The sequence below is a fragment of the Lactuca sativa genome, chromosome 1 (genome assembly GCF_002870075.4).
Source record: "Lactuca sativa cultivar Salinas chromosome 1, Lsat_Salinas_v11, whole genome shotgun sequence".
In the NCBI taxonomy this organism is placed as follows: domain Eukaryota; kingdom Viridiplantae; phylum Streptophyta; class Magnoliopsida; order Asterales; family Asteraceae; genus Lactuca; species Lactuca sativa.
The window spans coordinates 168,603,136-168,624,888 of NC_056623.2; the positions used below are offsets into that span (position 1 = coordinate 168,603,136).

Genomic DNA, 21,753 nt, shown 5'->3' on the forward strand with positions numbered 1-21,753 from the left:
AATACAATCTGCTTGTATGATAAAATTAAGAAAAATGCAAAATAACAATTTTTTGTTAATACTATAAACCTTACACATTTCTTTGTCAGCCGGTTTGTTGGAGGTGTCATCTAGATGATCAGAGACTACATATCTGATGCAGTTGGTCTTGAAAAGTTCACGCCATAAATCATAGTTCATGCCTTCCAAATCTAGGATTAGCGAAACGTAGGATTTAATATTTTTGCAAGTGTATATTTTGTCATTAGGAGAGGACATGATTGAGAAGATGTGAAAGAAGAAGTGTCGATCACATAGGGTAAATAGGATAGGAGAGGGAGGGAAACAATTTGCTAAGGTTTTGGCCTGATACAATGCTATTGAGAATAAAAACAACTTCCAATTCAACTCACTATGTTTCTTTCTATAATTAATACATAAAAAACAGTTTACACACTATTAATTATAATTCTTATTTCTCATAATAGTATGAGAAATATATTTCTACTTTTACATGCCGAGGCACAACATTATAAGGCTTGAGAGAGTAGGGATGAGCGTGGGACGGAACCAGTACCGACCCGTGCCGTTCCTGATTTTCCGAAAACCGAATTTGGTCGAAAGTTAATCTCGAGTACCGGACCGAATTAACATCACCAGGAATGGTACCGGTTTTTGGTACTAGTACCGGTACCGGTGGTACCGATTCCTGAATCTCATGTATTTGGAGTACCAAGTATTGTCCCATATTTTTAAATTCGGTATGGTTCGGTACCGGTTCCTATACAGAACTTATACGAGATCGGGATTTGAGACAAATTGTTCATCCCTATGAGAGAGTGGTACATGACATGCCACATTGGCACATCAACTTTTTGGCATCCATCTCAAGGACATATCATTTTTGCCATACAACATCCATGACATTTTAAGAGGTGGCTCTAAATTAAAAAATAAAATAGATAAATAAATAAAAAAGAAAATAAATAACTTAAGCCTCTCTCTCTCTCTCTCTCTCTCTCTCTCTCTCTCTCTCTCTCTCTCTCTCTCTCTCTCTCTCCTTGGCAACACAATGCCGTTTGACGATGGGTTACTCGACATGCCACCTTTAGCGGTGTTGTATACCGAAAATGTCATTACCTTGCCGAACACAATGTCGTGTCACCCCTCAAGCCTAAGCTACGACATATGTACAAATAACGTATGTATGCAAATAAAAGGAGAGAATATTCCTTTCCAAGTTGCTTTTATTAATTTTGTACATATAAAAAGAATATTTGCAATATGCTGCTCAAAAAGAACATTAAAAAAATCATATGCACCATTACACAATTTGCTGCCTCACTTTATTTCTAGTGTATACAACACTACAAGTTTACATCTTCTCTTTATTTTCTACAATACATTTCGCTATTCACATTTCCATCTATATCGAATACCCTTTATGTTCGTCAACTTCTCAATAGCCTTCATACGATCGATGACAAATGCCAATGGATCCATAAACTCAGTTTTCCTCCCCGAAAGATATGTGCCCCATCACTTATATATCCAAGTATATATGTCTAGAAAGGTTTTTTTTTGAACTTATGGCAACGATCAAAACACTAGCTAGTGATTGTATACCTAATTAGAAGTTTAGAAGTTGATGTAATTGCAGAGAGGAGTGTGTATCGTATAATCTCTCTATCATAATGTTCTTATTTCCTAAAATTAGAAAATGTCTTTTAGAAATCAAGAAAAGGTAAGGAAGGTATATTTGCAAATAAACCTTCCAAATCCCATTCTCCCATTTTCAAGCTTTCTCCCGACCAATGATTTTCAAAACCAACCACCTCCTCCACTTTAACTTTCCCATCAATCTCCCCACTAAAGTGGTGGTTAAAATTGGTTGATTTCTTCTCAAACATGTAATTAGTAGCATTAGCATTAACATCTCCATCCATGGCCCCACTCCCAAGGTTACTATTTTCATTTTCCATTCCCATCATGTATGGTACTTCAAGAATACCACAATCCCCATATCCTCCGCCGTCTCCTCCCATACCAACTTCTCCTAAACAAGGGGAAACATTAAACAAATTTGAGTCACCATTTGTGTCACGATTGATGTGAGTTTGAAGGAGTGATGGTAATTGACCAAATTGGTCATGACCCTTCATAATCATAGAATTGTTATGCATGGATGAGGATGATGTGGTCGTTGTGGATGTCAGTGATGAGTCCATGCACATGGCCATGAGGTCATGATCATGCATGGTCATGAACATACCAGCTCCCATGACATCTCTACTTGGATCCGAGGATGTTTCGTCAATGCTATTGTTTGGTGAGCTTCTACAAACGTTGTTGTTCATTTTTAACCTTTTCTTTATCGTGGAGTTCCAAAAGTTTTTTATCTCATTATCCGTCCTTCCCGGAAGACGAGCTGCTATTTGAGACCACCTGAATATGTTTAAATAATAATTGTCAAACAACCTTAATTTCGGCAACAAATAATAATTACCATCCACTATATACTATAAAATATATGCCTTCCAGAAACATACTATAAAATATTTCCTAGCCAAAAACGAAAGATATATATTCATGTATAAATAATATTTTATAAATAGCATGAGTTTACTAAAGATAATACCGTTAATTACTTAATATATATTATTAGCACATAAGAACACATTAATTAATTTGATAAAATAATACAAATTTTATCTGGTTTAAGTCAATTTACATTCGATTGACATTTAGTTCACGGAGTATTATGATAGTTTTATTAATTTCTAACAAGATATGGTGTTATGAGCAAGTTCCACCGTTATTATATAGTGATTTTTATTTTAATAGTTTTGGATGAGCATGAGTCGGTTTGGATCGGTCTTTTGCTTAAACCAAAGCAAACCATAGAAAATTGGTTTTTCGGTTTTTAAACCAATATAGATTCGGTTTCTGCGTGGTTCGGTTTTTCGGTTTTCTTAGTTGGGTTTATGGATTTTCGTTTTTAAACTATGGGTGTATGAGCTCTTGTTGTTTTTTCTAGGTTTGGGTTCAAATCCAGGGAAAGCACGTTGTGATAAATAGTATTGTATCTATTTCAAAATATAAAAGTATTCAAAAACGGTATGTTGAAAATAAACATAAAATAATAAAGGGATAAAAGTTTAAAACTAAAAATTTAAAACATAGTAAATAATATGTATGTATGGTTCGGTTCGGTTTTAAAAACAGTTTTATACGTCAAATCAAACCAAACCATTATTTGTCAGTTTTTTTTAAATTCAAATTTAAACCGTTGGTTATTGCTTTGTTTCGGTTATGTGAGTTTTTTTTTTTTCCCTTTTTTAGCTCAGTTGATTTTTTGTTGGTCCTACTAAAAGCAGTAATTAAATTTCCATATATATAGGCGTATAGCCCTTATGTTAGAGGCATAGGCATGTTGCTTTTTCTGAAAAAGAAAAACTGTTAAGCTTCCTTCTTGTTAAAAATAGATGAATTAAAAAACAATTTTAAGAGTTTTCCCGTTTCTTAAGCAAAACGTAATTATAGAGTTCTATCGTTTTCAATAAATGATGGGATAGTGAATGGATGCAACTTGTTAGGTCGTTATAAGAACCTATTATATTAAATCATTTAACATGCTTTTATTTGTCTCGTAAAAAAACTATTACATAGTTAGGTCGTTATAAGTACCTATTATATTAAATCATTTAACATACTTTTATTTGTCTCGTAAAAAAGCTATGACTACATATTCGTCATCTTCCTATTCATTTAAATGTCAAATTCAAAAGATAAGACGAGAAAAAATAATAATGTATTATACATGTTAATTGTTAAATATGTAGATGAAAAAATAGATGGAAAGAAATTTTATTTTTCAATTTTAAAATATCAAATTTACATAAATTTATTATTTTTTAAACCTACAATTGTGCATTTTCTTAGCATTATTGTACAAGAAATTTGTAATGATCATCATGCCATTTTTTTTTGTTATAACTAAAATGTATTATACTTCTAATATATGTATTAATATATCAATCAATATTAAACTACACAAATTCAAATTTACGTGATAATTCTAGTAAGATGATTAAGTAATTTAAATGATATATGTTGTAAACCAAACAAAATATTAATAGCAGTGAGATAATAAAATGATTTTACATTATAAATAACATAATGCAAGATTATAGATAGGTGCTTTATGAAATACATTGTCATTGTTGTCAGGTTCTTTGTATACTCTTTTTTTTTATCCAGTTTACTCGAAAAGAATTTATAAAAACTCGTTGTCCCCTAATAACTGTGATCGATGTACTTAAATAGAAATAGGATGTACTTAACTATTACAGAATTTGTAAATTCTAAAAAAAAAAGAATTGAATGATAAATAAGTTTCTCTTACTTGATTCATTTAATCTTACAATTTGATGAACATTAACATGATCAGAAAATGCTGTTTATAAATTAATGCAGGATTATGATAAATCTTTGAAAATCTACAGGAATTAATCTAGATTATCCATTATATAAATAAAACTGTTCATTTTATTAAGGCATAACCATCGGAGTATATATATATGTATACTACCTTCTTGACTTAGCAGGCACATATGTGTTCCCTTGGATGTGATCACAACAATTGTGTGTGAATAAAAGAAAATATATATAGCTATTTGAAGTTCACATTGTGAGCATTGTACGTATATTGACAACATCAAAAGTTCAAAACCCATATATCATACTCAAACCTTTGTGACTGATGGTATAGCTGGGATAGAATTAAGTTCAATGACTCGTATATGGAACCTTTTTAGCGACCCTTATAGTGTGTGCTTACCTATTTAATTTGTTGATATGCTTAATCTCTGCCGTTTCATACGTTATACACATTATTTGCTACTTATGAACAAAACAAGGGAGCATGAGAGGGGTGACACACACCTGTTGCCGAGAATAGAGTGCAAATGAACAATGAGTTGTTCTTCTTGTGGAGAAAATGCACCACGTTTGAGGTCAGGCCTCAAGTAATTGATCCAACGAAGGCGACAACTCTTTCCACAGCGTTGCAAGCCAGCATTTCTGGCGATATCAGTCCAACACCCTTGACCATTTCTTAACATGTAATTCATCAGCTTCTCATCTTCTTCAGGAGACCACAATCCCTTTCTAAGCTTCACCATTCCTTTATTGCTATTCGTATTGCTACACACCTTTTCTCTCATGATCGGATCTGGCTTTCTCATCACAAATATAGGATATTGATAATCCTCGGATAACAAAAGTTCAAAGTCGAGTTTCCTTGTTGGGAGACTGGGCTTTGTTTGAGATCAGATTGTACATATATGCTGAGAGAGAGAGAGAGAGAGAGAGAGAGAGAGAGAGAGAGAGAGAGAGAGAGAGAGAGATGGTTGGTCTTCTTGTCTTTAACTCAAACTTGTCTTTTTCGATGCATTTTTCTTCACTCACAAGGTAATCATCATATGTGTATGAGAATTGATACAAACTATTTTGCTTCCACTTCACATAATGATCATCTCTCTCTCTCTCTCTCTCTCTCTCCCTCTCTGGCTTCTCTCTCTATTGGCCTAAAGAGGTCCCCCTCCAATCCGTTTTCTACTCTACCTATCAATTAACAACCCCCATATCTTTCTTTACATTCTCTCTCTGGAGGCACACCCCACAAACATCACTGTCATCATCACCATTGCCACTTCAAGAAGCCATCACCCTCTCTCTCTATCTCTTTCTCTATCGCTTCTGTGTTTTTCAATGTCTGCACACGTGTATATGAGAGAGAGAGAGAGAGAGAGAGAACCAATGTACTCTTTTTGCATACGTTGCTAGGCTACAATGCAAAATTTGTAAAAAAAAAAAAAAAAACATACAGTTGTCTTAAGGGGAGTAGTTGGAGATTACGTGAAAAGAAGACGGTTACATGTTAAAGCATGTCTATGTTTAAAGGTAAACCGCTTTCTAAGCAAATTAACTGTCGGCAGCTAATGTTTTTATCCCTTTACAATCATATCTATTATTGAAAATGAGTGATGCTAACAACACTACATATATAATAACACCTTATTTGTTTATTATCTTTGACGCCAACCTTTAACTTCTATTTTTATGTTTTCCAAAATACAACGTTTGTCCAATTGTCCTTCAGTTATTTCTATATTAATACGATTTGACATGAAAAACTTTCCAATTTCATCCACCACAAGAGAGGACTTCAATTTTGAAAAAAAAATCATGCTATATTATCAATTTATTTATCTAATTTCTGCAGATAGGACGCAAATTTCGTTTAAATACGAGGAAGTTGGGATTTTTTTAAGAAAAAACTAATTTAGATACGAGTAAACTAGGATATGACTAGGTAATGTTTGTTAAACGTCTACTTGACAACTTAAATTCTGAAGCTATAGATTATTATAAACAAACTCTAAAGACAAGAGGAACCACACCATGCATACCAAGCATAAATATGACTATCCGTACCTTCCATAATCGATCCATGACAAGATTGGACTGATCAGCGATAATTTTACTTTTTATCAATAAAGAGACTTTATTATAAACTTCATCTTATCATAAATTCAATGTTTGTAACTACCATTCCTTTTAAAGGATTTAGAACACTCCCTTCGTCCGAAAAATGACTATTTTAAAATACACTACCAGGAAAATTATGATCATCAATTAGTACTTAAAAATGATTTGACCACAATGAAAAATGTATAGTTATAAGACATTATTATTGTCAAGGAGATGTACCTATCTTGTTGGACTAAATGTTTTATGGAGCCCTTTTCCTTTTATCCCCCAAAGCAAGAGAGTCGAAATGACTCAATTATATATGTTTTTAATTACCACCTCCCTCCTAGCACCTGACTGAATGATCAATGGTCAGAGGGACCAGGTCATGACTATTCAATATAATCACAATGCAACATTGTTGCTACTGCGGAAACCTACCATATCGTGAAAGAAATGAGGGTTACATCCAAATACACTTCAGTCCACCCACTTGGTTGTTGTAATCTTTCTACTTTAGTCATTCACAAATTTCTTTCTTTCATATACATGTATACGAACATTAGGCATTTTTAACAAATCCTTTCGGAAGGAAACGTTAGACAGTCCTCATATGAAATGTCATCTGCTGTATTAAGAAAGCTATGCAGCAAAAGCGTGTGTCATAACAATGATCATTACTCATTGTATCTTATTAATTAATTATAAACAACATCAGATATATGTTTTAAGAAATCTATTTTGATTGTTTCTAAAATATATTATTGCTTTTGTTGAAGACAGAATAGGTGATATAATGCCCCCAAAGTAAGGTTGTGTTTGGTGCTCATAAGCTAGCTTAATTCTTGAGCTTATATATTGAGTTATATATTGAGGCCACATTGATATTTTTGGACAATAGAAGCATGAAGTAGAGACATAGTCCTGCTGAAAGTGGTGACGAGCGAAATCACAATCACTCTCACTATGTCTTGTTTACTCATGGCACAAATGATTCTTGGCAATCATTATTGCATTCTTGTTCTCACAATGCAAAATGGTAGGTTGAGAAATTTATGAACACTCATATCTACAAGAAATCATCGCAACCAAACAATCTTACAAGTAGCAAAAACCATAGCTCGATACTCATATTTTATAGATGATCCAGAGACAACATCGTGCTTCTTACTCTTCTACAAAATCAACAAATCTCCAACAAACATACAATATCCAATAGTGGACTTGCTATCATAAACATCACTATCCCAATCAGCATCATTATAGGCACGCAATTGAAAAGAGGACATAGAAGGAAACATTAGGCTACGAAATTGAGTACCACAAAGATATTTCAAAATACGAAGAACAGCTCCGCAATAAACATTAGAAGGAGCAGTGACAAATTGACTAACCACATGAACTACATGAGCAATATTTGGCCGAATGGTGGTAAGGTAAACCAAATTTGCCATAATATTACGATAAAGGCAGGGATCTGATAAACAAACACCATTAGTTAGAAAATATTTTGCACTACACTTTAGAGGCATATAAATTGTACAATAATCCGAGAGTCGATCACACTTAAACAAATCTAAGATATACTTCGTATGAGATAAAATACAACCCATTGGAGATTGAACAACTTCAATCCCCAAGAAATAATCATATAACCAACATATAAGGGAAGAAGAACCTGATATGCACTAGCACAAAAACCAAGATAAATAATTATCGTCACAAATTTCTCAAATCAAGCACGGGGGGCTTGTTGGAGACCATACAAGGCTTTCTGGAGCCGACAAACTTCACCTAACTAGTGAGAAATCCCTAGGGGGAGACATATATACTTCCTCATGAAGATCACCATTCAAAAATGCATTCTTGACATTCATCTGATAAATTTCCCATTGTCCAACCAAAGAAACAACAATGCAGGTGTGAACTATAGTCATTTTTTCAACTTCAGCAAAAGTCTACTCATCATCCATACCAAACTGTTATGAATATCCTTGTTCAATAATGTGACATCCCCTAATTTCTCGGCCAGAAAAGACCGATTTAATTTATGCTTTTTAAAATAAAATCAGAGAAATCTTTTTAAAAGATGTTGCAGAATTGGTCCCCAAACAAAATATGATAAAAGTTTATCAAAACTCTTCATTAAGAAGGTATATGTTTTCCATATATATATCAAAACCTCGGGATGTCATGTTCCGATACAGATCCAAAAGCATAAACAAGACATTATAAGCCTTTCAACAGTTATTTACAACTACTGGCCTATAATCCAAAAATCTCTCGTTGTCCTCCGACTATGCTCGGGGTCCACTACCTGTAACATAAAAAGTTGAGTGGGTCAGGCTTGGGAGCCTGGTGAGCATATAGGGTTTTCAACCCACAATAATAATAAACTTACTAAGTTCATCAATCAACAATAACCCTGATTACCCGTTCCCGTTATCCTCACTTTATGTCCCTAAACACTTGTCACAAGGGACCTAGCCTAAAGAATATCATCGGGATGGACACTACTGCTAAGGGGTTTCCTCAGCCATACATGTCCTAAAGGCAACCGTGAGGGGGATGGAGTACAGCGAATGAACACTCTTAGTTCATTAACACCTACAGGTTGCGGACCTGCTAATGTTTCCCACTAGACTGTCTAGAAAGTCCGTGGTCGTCATCCAAACTCCGCTAGATGACTGGATCTCAAAACACATCGAGGCCTCTCATCAATTTTATTTTATCACACATCACAATCTACCCATGGTCTACCCAACATATTTGTAGATAAAAATACTTATACAGTTTAAAACTTGTATAAAACATCAACACAACAATCACCTCAAATAAATAATTAATATATTTACACATAGCACGTATTATAAGGTAAATACTTCATATCTATGTGTAAAATGAAAGTGACTATACACTCACATGATTTGATGATAATCGGGCAGCAATTTGTTTCCTAAAACGATCGTTTCTAATAAAACCGGGAGTTTTATTGAGAAACCGGGCTTTGTAAAAGTCGGGCTTCGAAACCGAAAAGATAAATTTTTCGGGCTTCTCGGGCACTTCGTGGGGTATTCCGGGCTTTACAATCGATACCGGGGCTTTGCGGGATGTTAATATGAAGAAAATATGGGTTTAGGGGCTAAATATGGCAAAATTCCAAAAATACCCGGGAGGTCTCGCACCCTCCTATTTATAGGGGAAAGCTTCTGATCAGACGGTCAGGAGTCTTCTGATCCGACGGCTGAGAAGGCTCGCAGAGGGGGAGGCTCGCATGAGGGCTGCGTGTGCGAAGGGCTCTCTGGCGGCTTGTTATTGGACCGAGGTCTAGGGTCCGAAGTAGGGGGTTCGTGGCGCCTGCGAGGGTTCGGACTAATGAGTCACTACACACGCGTCGGATGCGAGGCTTGCCACCGAGGCTTCTACGTGTAGTCAGCGGATTGGACCGCAGCTCGGACTCGGAAGGACATGACACGCCTCGCCAGGTGGCTTTGGTGACTCAGCAGGTTCCGGATACGTGGCACATGCGAAGCGAGGACACGTGGCACTTCCGGGTGAAGCCTATTTATGCGAAATCTCTCGAATTTTGTGCTAAAATCTTCTAAAATTCATAACTTTCGCATACGAGCTCCGTTTTTGACGTTCTTTATATGCACGCGTAGCTAAAATTAAGATCTACAACTTCCGTTTAGACTTCGTCGGCTAATTCTGACTTTAAATTTTATATTATTATTTTTAACAGACCGGGACAGGAAATCCGTTAAAAATTCATAACTTCTTCATCCAACGTCCGTTTTCGTCAGACTTTTTACCGTTGTGCTCCTAATGACGAGACCTTCAATTCTCGTTTAGGTTGTGTCGGCTAAAAATCGCTCGATCTAAAATTCGTGTTTTTAGCTGTCTACTGCTACGCTGAAATTTCGAAAAATCATAACTTCCTCATACGAAGTCAGATTTGGGCGTTCTTTTTATCGAACTTCTCGGTTTAACGAATACTACAACTTTCGTTTAGATTACTAAGGCTAAAAAGTAGTTTATTATAAACTCACTTTTTACGACATTCAGCACCGTGCCGGTTTTGTCGCGAAACTTCGACAGGTCATAACTTCTTCGTTATAACTCGGATTTTGGTATTCTTTATATCCCCGAAATTCTTGTTTCGACCACTACAACTTTATGTAAAGATATCGGGCTTATCTCACACTTTAATTTTGACGCTTATTTTTATTCTTAATTAATTAAGCCCTAATAATTAAGCATAAAACACATAATTCACATAATATTCACATAACTCCTTTTCATTTCTTCAAAATGAGTTACAAAGGTTAACCTAGACTATCAACTCAATATAAATGCCTAGGATAGAAACACGAGTGTTACAAATAAAGTCTGGATTTATAACGCCATCGGACCCATCAAACTTGGTTTTGATATTATATACCTAACGACAACCAAAAGTGTGCTTTCCAAGAAAGAGCGGAACTAAATCACATGTATGAGTCTAATAAAGAGCAATAAGTTCCACAACGATAGCGTTCTGCCTAAGGGGATCAAAGACGACCTCTCTATAGGATGTTGGCTGAAAGAGAAAATGTACATTCACAATAAATGAGGAAAATGTTGCAGGGTACGAGGAATATACAAATTGTGGAAGCTTGGTGGACTTTCAATTACGAGTAGGCCTTGGTGGTGGAGGGATCATGAGTAACAGATGGTGGGAATCTGGAGTTGAGGTTTGTGGAAAGCCGCAAAATCATCAAAAGAATTGGCATCACTGACAATGCTAAAAGGACCAATATGGTATTCTAAGAATACACATAGAGCTGATTTCAGAGACAACTTAGTCCGCTCTACATAAAGTCCTAAAACAAAACAGGTAGACCCAAAAACTCGCAATGAAGGGTAATTTGGATGTTTTTCTATATAGTTTTTCATAAAGAGATATCTCATAATTGTGTGCAGTGTGTATGCAATTAATAACATATGCAATAGTAAGAACGACTTCTCCCAAAAAAAATTAAGACCTAAGAAGCTAGAAGCAAATACTATGCAGTTATGATAAGGTGACAATTTTTTCTTTGTACAATATAATTTTGTTGAGGATTATTAGTACATCATTATTGGTGTACAGTTCCATTAGACACAAGTAATTGAGTAAAATCAATAAAAGTATATTCTCCCTTCAAATCACAATGGACGCATTTTATAATAGAAGAGTGTTGAGTCATGACTAGGGTTTAAAATCACTATGTATGGTGAAAAAATTAGGCATGTGCTTCATAAGATAAACCTACGTATAATGAGTGTAATTATCTATAAAGGAAACATAGTAAGTGGATCCTCCTTTAGAGGAAAACGGTGATGGGCCCCACACATTAGAATCCACAAGATCAAAAGGAGAAACAAAATGAGTGATATTTTTATTAAACGGTAGAGCATAAAATTTTGCCAGTTTACAAACATAATAGTCAAAAAATATTATGAATGATCAAAAAACCTAACAAACCATTAAAAGTTAAAAAATGTAAACATGATGAAAACCCATGTCCTTACCGAGAATACCAAAGATAAAAATTAGAAGACGAATGATTTAAATGAAGGGATGACAAATCGATACTAGAAGCAACAACATCAAACACTTATACTTTCTCGAAAACATGAAGCTCCCTAATTCTACGGCCGATCCCAATCACCCTATAGGATTGTTGATCTTCTACACAACATAATGAATCAGAGAATAAGACCCATCAACTAGACTTTTCATAAATGACTGACCGAAGCCAGATTCAAAGTAAGTGTAGGAATATAATGGACATCAGTCAAAGATATATGATGAGTAACAATAGAGCCAACACTCTTTATTAGCACAAGTGTAGCACTAGTAGACATTAAAAAAAATAGGTGAACTAGTAGATAACGAAGCAAAATATGAAATATATGGTGACATATAATGAGATGCACCAAAATCTAATATCCACAAGGATGAAGGAATAACTGAAGTGATGGATGAACATGTTAGATTAGGTGTCTAAGCCAATTATTAAATTGGAATGTACTTGAATTACAAGTAGAGTCCTTTTGCGTTACCCTCAAAACTAGTAATTGACAAAATGACTTTTTTCAGAGAGGTTGATTTATTGGTTTATAATAAGATTAATAAATAGCAATAAGTAATTTATTAATATATTATGTAAATAATATAATAATTAGAAATAGTATTATTTAATTAATAATTAATCAAAAGTTAATTTTGGGATTAATTGGATTAATTTAAAGTATAAGGACTAAATGTGAGAATTTTCAAAAATTGAGCAAAGAAACGCCAGCAGAACCTCCCTGGAAGGGACGGTTTTGGGGAAGCTCCTTATGGCTTCTAGAATGCCTTGGGGGAGTAGGGAAAGGTTAAAGGAACCTGCCTTATTTGAGATATTAAATGAATATTCAAATAAGGGTTCCCTTAGGATACATTAATCACCTATAAATACCTCTTAGTAGCCTTAGAATTTTCGGCCACTCCTCTAAATGCCTTACAAATGAAAAATTACATTCCCTCTCCCCTCTCCGCTAAAGTCTTCTATTGCTAGGGTTTGTGTACAAACCATTAGAGGCATGTGATTTCTAGTGCTTTCTTTCTAAAAGAGGAATTATTGATTATTTGCTACAATAATTAAAAGGTATGTAAAACCTAAAAGCCTTTGTGATTTTCAAAATTAGTAGGGTACTCCCAGAGTTCTTGATGTTCAATTATTTGTTGCAAATCAATAGAGAAAAATATATCCAATAGGTTGCATGTGAACTTAGGGTTAAGTTTTTCCACCACATATATTTTTTGTAACCTATAAAGCCTATCAGCGGTATCAGAACCATTATTTTTAATTGATCTTGCATGATGTTTAATAAATCAAAATCGGGGTTTATAGAAACTAAACCCTAGAAAATGTATTTTCGAATATTGTTCGGGTTCTTGAAACCCTAGCCTCCACCCTTAGGTTTTCGAAAATTGCTAGGGTTCTTGAAACCCTAGCCCCCCCAACCATTTTTTGAAAACTAGGGATCCCTTTTAGGGTTAACTTTGTTTCCTTATTTGTTACTTTAAAAGCCTTAAAATCTAAACAATTAAAACCTGATAAACCTTAACTCTATTTTTAAAAATTTGGGGGATATGGATTAGGATTAATTTTAAATTATTTTATTAATTGGTTAATTGTAAATAATTATTTGGTCCATAATGATTTAATTAATTTAATTAAATTTTTAATTAAAAGATAAAGATGAATCATAACTGATTTAATATTAAATGATTAAAAGAATTAATTTAAAGAATTAATATTTAAACCTAATATTTTGAAATGTTTTATAATACCCCTTATATATTATTATTATTATTAAAACTTAATTACTATATCTATAAGACAAGTCAGTCAAATCGCTAGTACTCATTAGTCACGAAACCATGCGATAAGATGGTATAAGGAAGTGGCCTATAAAATGACCGTTGAATAGGTGTCCACCCTCACCCACTCCTCTCCTGTGTGGTGGAGAGTCATTAGCCGAACGGATTTCATAGGAAATAATCTCATTAATAATTATAATGATATAAAAGTACTAGAATCTTATTTTAAGTAAAATCTCACTCTAATTACTTTACAAAAAATGTGAAAAAGTATGCTAATCAATGAAAATGTCCATCATACTTTAATATGTCGTTAGTGGAGCGTGTGTGGTTAACCGACACACTAATAGGGACTATAAAGAGAAATGATGGCCATATCAAAAACTATCATTGTTAATGGAGCGTGGGTGGTTAATCGCCACTTTAATTTGAGATGATAAATAACAAGAGGGAGCCAAACGTGTTTACATGGTTATTCACATATTTTTTGTGATCCTCTGTATCCCAGTCACAAATAGAAAAGCATAATGTGAGATTAAATATGTCATTGAAAGATTCAATGAATCTCAAAAGATATAGGAATTTCTTAGTTTGAAATTGGTGAATTATTTTTACCTACCTTTATAAAATCACAATAATATTACGACATCCCTCTTCTTAGTTGTGAATAGTTATTTTTAATCCTAGCCTTGAATATTAATTATGGGTTAAAATATTAAGGATTTATATCAACTAACTAAAACTACTTATTTCATAAATATGTCGGTATTCAACAACGTTGCTTCTACTTCACACCTCCTTCGTGCTTTATCACCATACATCCCCGATGAGCAACCATCACTTCTATCCATCCTTATGAGACTTAAAGACACAATCTCACTAAAGCTTTAATAAATTGAAAGTACAATAAAATAACTTCAATGTGTGCTTATGTTGACAAAGTGAAGACATATGTTGATATGCTAATCAATATGGGCAGAGTATTTCCAGAAGAACTTGCAATAGATATGATTCTAATTTCACTTCCAAAATGTTACAAGAGCTTTATGGCTAACTTCCACCTTAATAATCATGGAGTCCCACTCATGTGACTTTCCATAATGTTGAGGGCTGAAGAAGTCAGAATTATCAAAATGGAAGTCATTGCTCGTTGCAAAGCAATTATTGATGATGAATTTGAGCAAATGGTAGTTTCTCTCCTTCATAAGAATGAAAGGATAGTGAATGGAATATTCAAATAGAAACTCAAGAGAAAAGTTTAACATGAAGTTGCTCTATACCATGACTCAATTGAGCCTTATTGTACTTGTTGTGAATTCAAAAACTACAATAAAAGAAGTTGCCATGAATACCTGAACCATGATGAGGATGATTTGTTTCAAGAAACTAAATCTAGTTCACCTAGTTACACAAATGTTTCATAATATTAAAAGCATCAGTCCTTGATACTAGATGTGTTTTTCATATATGCTTGGTGCTGCAAGAACTAAAGATTGATGTCTTCAGCTTAGAAGAGATCCATCCACTTATGGAATTGAAGAAAGTTTTTATGTTGCATTAGCTAGGGAGATCAAGTTGAAGATTGAAGTATAGTTATGAATAATTTAGTTTGTTTTACACAAATTGTTTTCTATTGTAAACATTATTTATTTTCCTGCATTGTTTAGACAAGGATTTCGATATTCTTTTAATGATACAAATGGTTCGATTTTAGCTTATAAAAATGGTGTTTTTATGTTTGAAGCTTTACCTTGTAATGGTGTGTATGAAACTGTAATTTTTGTTCATAGCTTATGCAATAACCTATTAAATATTGATTCGTCTAATGGTGAAGACAAAGTATGCTTGTGGCATTATCGTCTTGGACACATTGACAAGACACACATCGCCCCACTCCAAAAGGATGGAGTGTTGGAATCATTAGACTTCGGGTCAGATGATGAGTGTGAGTCTTGTGTTTTGGGTAAGATGACAAAGTCACCTTTCACTGGATCTCTTTAAGAGGATAAGGTTTATTGGACCTCATGCACATAGATGTGTGGACCCTTCAGATCAACCACAAGGGATGGAAGTCAATTCTACGTAACATTTACGAATGATTGTAGCAGATATGGATATATCTACTTAATAAAACTTTGAAAAGTTCAAGGAGTTTCAACACGAGGTCGAGAATCAATTGGGAAGGAAGATAAACATGCTTCGATCTGATAGAGGTGGGGAGTAACTTAGTATGAAGTTCCAAGACTATCTTAGGGAATGTGGAATTGTTTCACAATTGACTCCTCCTAGGACACCACAACTAAATTGGTGTGGTGACAGGTGTAATCGGACCTTGTTAAACATGGTTCGTTCCATGATGAGTCGATCTTTCCTTACTATTTCTTTTTGGGGTGTATTACTTAGAGACAGACGCCCATATTCTTAATCTTATCGCTACTAACAAAGTAGCCAAAAAAACCTCATGAGATGTAGACATGGAAAGTTCTCTCGCTAGATCACATGAAGGTTGTCAAGCTTTCGTTAGACGAGAAACTTACAATAAGCTAGAACCTAGAAGTGAGTGATGTATTTTCATTGGTTAACCACAAAATTCTTTTGGATACTTGTTCCACAGACCTAGTTAGAACATGGTTTTCATAGCTCGAAGAGGAGTCTTTCGCAAGAGAGAGCTCATTCAAAGAGAACAAGGCAAGTCATATCGATATGGAATAAATTCCATAATCATCCAATGAAGGAACATTAGAAGACACTAGCTCTCAGCGAGAGGATGAGACTCTTGTTGAGCCCATTGACAGTTCATTACCTCTTTATCGATCAATTATAGTTAGAATTTCATCAATGCTCTATGTTTTCCATATAATGTCTGATGGTGATACATTTATCAATGATGGTACACTAGTAAATTTGGATGAGCCGACTAACTACAAGGAGGCAATGGCGAGCCCTGAGACTGCCAAATGGAAAGAAGCAATGGACTGCGAGATTCAGTCCATGTATAACAACCAATTTTGTAATTTGGTTAATCATGAATCTGGTCGAAAGACAGTAGGTTGCAAATGCATATTCAAGAAGAAGACTAACATGGATAGGAAAGTGTACATGTCCAAAGCACGACTGGTTGCAAAGAGATTTACTCAAACCTTTGGGGTTGACTATGATGACACCTTTTCACCAGTGGCTATGATAAAGCTTATCATAATAATTCTTGTCATAGCCTGATCTGGACCCACCATTTCTGGTCATCAAAGACAGAATACTATATTGTACTCCGATACGTATTTCGTACCATCAACATCTGAAAGTGTCACGGAACAAAATTCTACTATTCGTTCCTAACTGACACACATTCTCCGAATGAGACTACCCAATATCAAACTTAATTGAACTAGGCATCTATAATGAGTCTTATCTCATTAACGGGCAAAACTACTAGGCACCCAATACCGACTTTGTTTCGACAACACTATCCTAATTTAGTGTATATATTTAACACAGAGTATTTAGGTAGTAATATATTTTTATCTTTCTCTCTGATAATAGTTTTTTATTATTATCACATAATATATATATATATATATATATATATATATATGTATGTATATATGTATATATGTGTGTGTATGTGTGTGTGTATGTATATATATATATATATATATATATATATATATATATATACTAACTCATAAAGAACCATATGTGGTTCACATATCCTATATCATCAAATACATTTCTAGCATATATTCTAGGGAATAAACATATAACTGATATAAATATTTCGAAAGATATTTAATACTTTGATTAATACCTATATTAAAATCATGTTCATGAAAGGGACTATGCACTCACCTAACTTAGATGAATGACTTGAGATTTGGGCAGCACTTTGCCAAGTACTTTAGCTTTTCTTATTATGTGACCTAGGTAATCACATCACTAGGTTGTTGGATTAATGTCTAAGTCCATAACTATAACTGGTAAGACTTGACCTGACCCGACATGGTCCATTTGGGTTGCATGGCATCATGCATTTGGATAGACTATAATGAGAGAAATAACACTTAAGGTTTGTTAGTATATTATAAGTTCTAATATATTAATAAGATTATTTAATTAGTATTGATCAAGAATTAATCTAGGATTAATTAAGTGATCAAAAGAAGACTAATTAAATATATGGGTTGATTGTGTAAATCATCCATACTTGTATAGTGGGCTAATGCTTCATGGATTGTCAAGTTGGGCTAAAACCCATAAGATGCTCCATGGATGCTCCAAGGTATATTTGAACCCATGGATCCAAGGAATGGAAAGCCATGACAATTAGGGTTGACCCTAATTGTCACTAACTATATAAGCATCTTATTGTTGACAAAATCGACACTAGATGATATGTGAAAGGGCTAGCCGGTTTTATGAAGTGTGGATTTATCGCTAATCTATTCCAAGTGTATTTGGTGTTGTGTGAACAATTTTAGGTGTCACACTTGGGGCACTAGGCACTCAAGCTTCATGAAGACATTCTACATCAAATAGGTATGTAATTCTAACTTGATATATTCATATGAACCAATGTTATTATGCTAGTTAGGATGAATACCTTGGAAAGTTGATATTTGCATGTTTAATAGAGAAAACATAGATGCAAGGTATTTAGGGTTGCATGTACACTTAGGAGTGTTAGAATGCTCAAAACTCAACAGTGGTATCAGAGCCTAGGCTTGTTTTCAATTATACTTGATGCAAATTGCTGAAAAATGCTGAAAAAATCGATTTTCTGGCTTTCTGAGCACTGGACTCGCCGAGTGTAGAGTCTTTATATTGTAAAAAGTCGAAGTGGTTGTTTCTTTAGTTTTGCATTTTAGTTATTTTACTAAGTCATAGTTTTATGTGAAGCGTATTGTAATAGACTTAGTATATTTTTTGTTCACTCAGGTTTCCTATAAATAGGGACTGAGGATAGAAGTAGAAAGAACTTTTTGCTCTCAAGTATTCTTTCTGCTTAAAGCTTTGTAACCAGTCTTCATCAATATAAGATCTGATTAATATTTACTCGTTGTGTTCTTACTTTTCCAATCATTCAATCATAATTGCTTTCATAATCTTGATAACAATTCTCATCAATTGGTATTAGAGCAGGATTCAAACTGCATCGATCTAATTTTCGTGTTAGAATCATTTGCTTTTTGAGTAGTAACTTAACTCAAAATTTTCCACGCATTTTGGTTTTGATAATCACATTTGATCTTCAGATTTGAATTGATTTTGTCTTTGAATTGTTTAGTCGAGTGATCGATTAGCAATTTGTGATCATTTCAGTTGATCAATTATCAAATTCATCAAGTTTTTCAAGCTTTCTGAAAATTTTCGTGTTCATCAATGGCGAACTTCAACGTGAATACAATGACTTCTTTCTCTCACTTGCTTGGTTCCTCAACCAAAATTCCGATGTTAATCCCTGAATATTATGATTAGTGGGCTGATAGAATGGAGGATTACTTAAATGAAATTGATGAAGAACTTTGGAATTGTATCGATGGAACAGTGCAAGCTCCTGCTAATGTTCAACCAATTGGACCGTCTACTACTTCTGCTGAAGTTGCTGAACAACAAAAACATTTAAAGAAGAATGAAAAGAGATGCATGAGGGAACTAAGAGGTGCTCTACCTCCTGTGGTTTACAATTACATCCAAAGTTGTAAAACAGCCAAGGAGATCTGGATCACTCTAAAAGAGAAGTATCAAGGTAGCGAAAAGACGAAGATCAACTCTGTGAAGCAATGTCTTGTTGAACTGAAGGAATTCAGACAAAAGGATGCTGAAACTCTTGAAAAATACTATGATCGTCTGAATGAGCTTGTGTATCGCTACAATAGGTATGGAATCACTAGGTCTCTCATGGAGTTCAATTTAACATTCATCATGGGCCTTCGCAAGGAATGGCGAAGTGTGAGTATGATGATTAAGAATCAACAGAGTTTTGATACAACCAACTTGAATGATCTTTAAAATCAATTGAAAACACACGAAAGTGAAGCTTCAGAAATGTATGAAGAATCAAAAAAAAGTATAGGAGGACCTTTGGCTCTTTTTTTAAAGATATCAGAAGTCGAAATTAATGAAACAGATGGTTCAGACAATGAAGGCTTCTTAATAAGCTCTGATGATGAAGCTGTGGCATTCTACTCAAACAACAGAGTTAAGAAATTTTTCAAAAAGCCTTTTAATCCAAAAGGAAAGGAAAATGATGTGAAGAGTAGAGTCTCAAAAGCTGGAGGAGAGGAGAAGAAGAAAATGGAAAAAGTTGATGAAAAGCAAAAAGATGATAAAGATGTGAAGAAACTGAAAGGTGATTCTGGAATCTATTGTCACTACTGCAATGGTGCGAATCACTTCGTAGCTGATTACATGTTGCGAAAGAAAGAGGAGAAAAAGAACAAAGTGAAAGATGAAGCTTACTATTCGGAAAAGATTGAAGAGTTGCGTGCAAAGACAAAAGGAATGTCACTTGTTGCAAAGGGTGAGTCTGATGAGGAAGAAAGTGGAACATATCAGATATGGTCTTCATGATTCGATGATGAAGAAATGAGGAATCCAACTCATGGAGCAATGTTCGCAAGCTTTGAAGAAAATTACGAAGAGAATGTCTTAGGTAGGTGCTTCATATCCAAATCCACAGACAAATCACCAATGACCACCAAGGTACGTGCTATTCTTGAATCTTTTAATATTCCTTTATCTGCTTATGATACTGAAATTACTTCTTTTGATGATACTGTTGCTTATTTTGATTCTGTTATTGTGTGTCACACCCCAAAACCATGAACGGCGGAAACGTTCAGGGGTGGAGGACGTCATGTACAGTATCACAACAGTGTAATATAACAAACAAGCAACAACATCATCCATTTCATTATAAGTAAAGTTTAATACATGTGTGTTATTTCATTGTAATAAGACACCAAAAATATACAATCAAAATAAAAGACGAGACTTGTCTGCTCCGTCTTCTCAAAACCTGGCCTCCGTACCTGTCTACTGATGACCTGAGAATACAAGTTATTTTGAAAGCGAGTATCAACTTTAAAGCTGGTGAATTCATAAGTATATAAGTGTCATTGCCTTGTTTGTGAAAATCTGTTATGAAAGCCATGTAAACCTTTAAATGAAAATGTTGAGGTAAGTATGAAATCCCTAGAAAAACCCTTATTTTCTATAACTATGAAATGTAGTCTTCTACCAAGACCCGAATGTTCTGTACGTATGCAGTGTAGTCTTCTACCAAGACCCGAATGTTTTGTAAGTATGAAGTGTAGTCTTCTACCAAGACCCGAATGTTTTGTAAGTATGAAGTGTAGTCTTCTACCAAGACCCGAATGTTCTATTTGTAAAATGATAGTTTTTCCTTTGTATTGACTAGTACTAAAAGTGCTTAGTCTAACTCATCGTTTATGTGAATGTATTACAAAATAAAGTAAACAGGAAAATGTACTCCTATAAGTGTTGTCACTGGGTACTAGGACCAACACAACATCACATTAAGCGAAATGTATAACCTAATGAACATCCGAAGATTGTCCAATTGTCCTTTGTAGCAGCAGCAGGTGGGTGGAAGGGTTAGTCCCAAATCAATCTTCCTAATATAAGTAGTAACCTTAGACCTCCGAAGATGGTCATCGACCACTGGTGCTAATCAGTGGGGTTTGGAATGGTATGTCCCGTCTAGCTATCCCATGAACCAGGATAGGAAAGACAATTTACACAGTAAGTACTAATAAATCATCCTCGTAGTCCTAAGTACAAGTATCCAGGTAAGTGAATACAGGATAATGCACCTATGTAAAAGTGTT

General features: G+C 34.4%; 1 protein-coding gene across 1 annotated transcript; it reads right to left on the reverse strand.

The window, feature by feature from the left end:
• Positions 1-1,183: 1,183 nt before the first annotated feature.
• LOC111885076 (transcription factor MYB46) lies at positions 1,184-5,305 on the reverse strand. Its single transcript, XM_023881361.2, has 2 exons — positions 4,924-5,305; positions 1,184-2,424 (listed from the first exon to the last, which is right to left on the reverse strand). The coding sequence occupies exons 1-2, from the start codon at positions 5,223-5,225 to the stop codon at positions 1,707-1,709; spliced, it is 1,020 nt and encodes a 339-aa protein (XP_023737129.1). The 5' UTR covers positions 5,226-5,305; the 3' UTR covers positions 1,184-1,706.
• Positions 5,306-21,753: the final 16,448 nt, after the last annotated feature.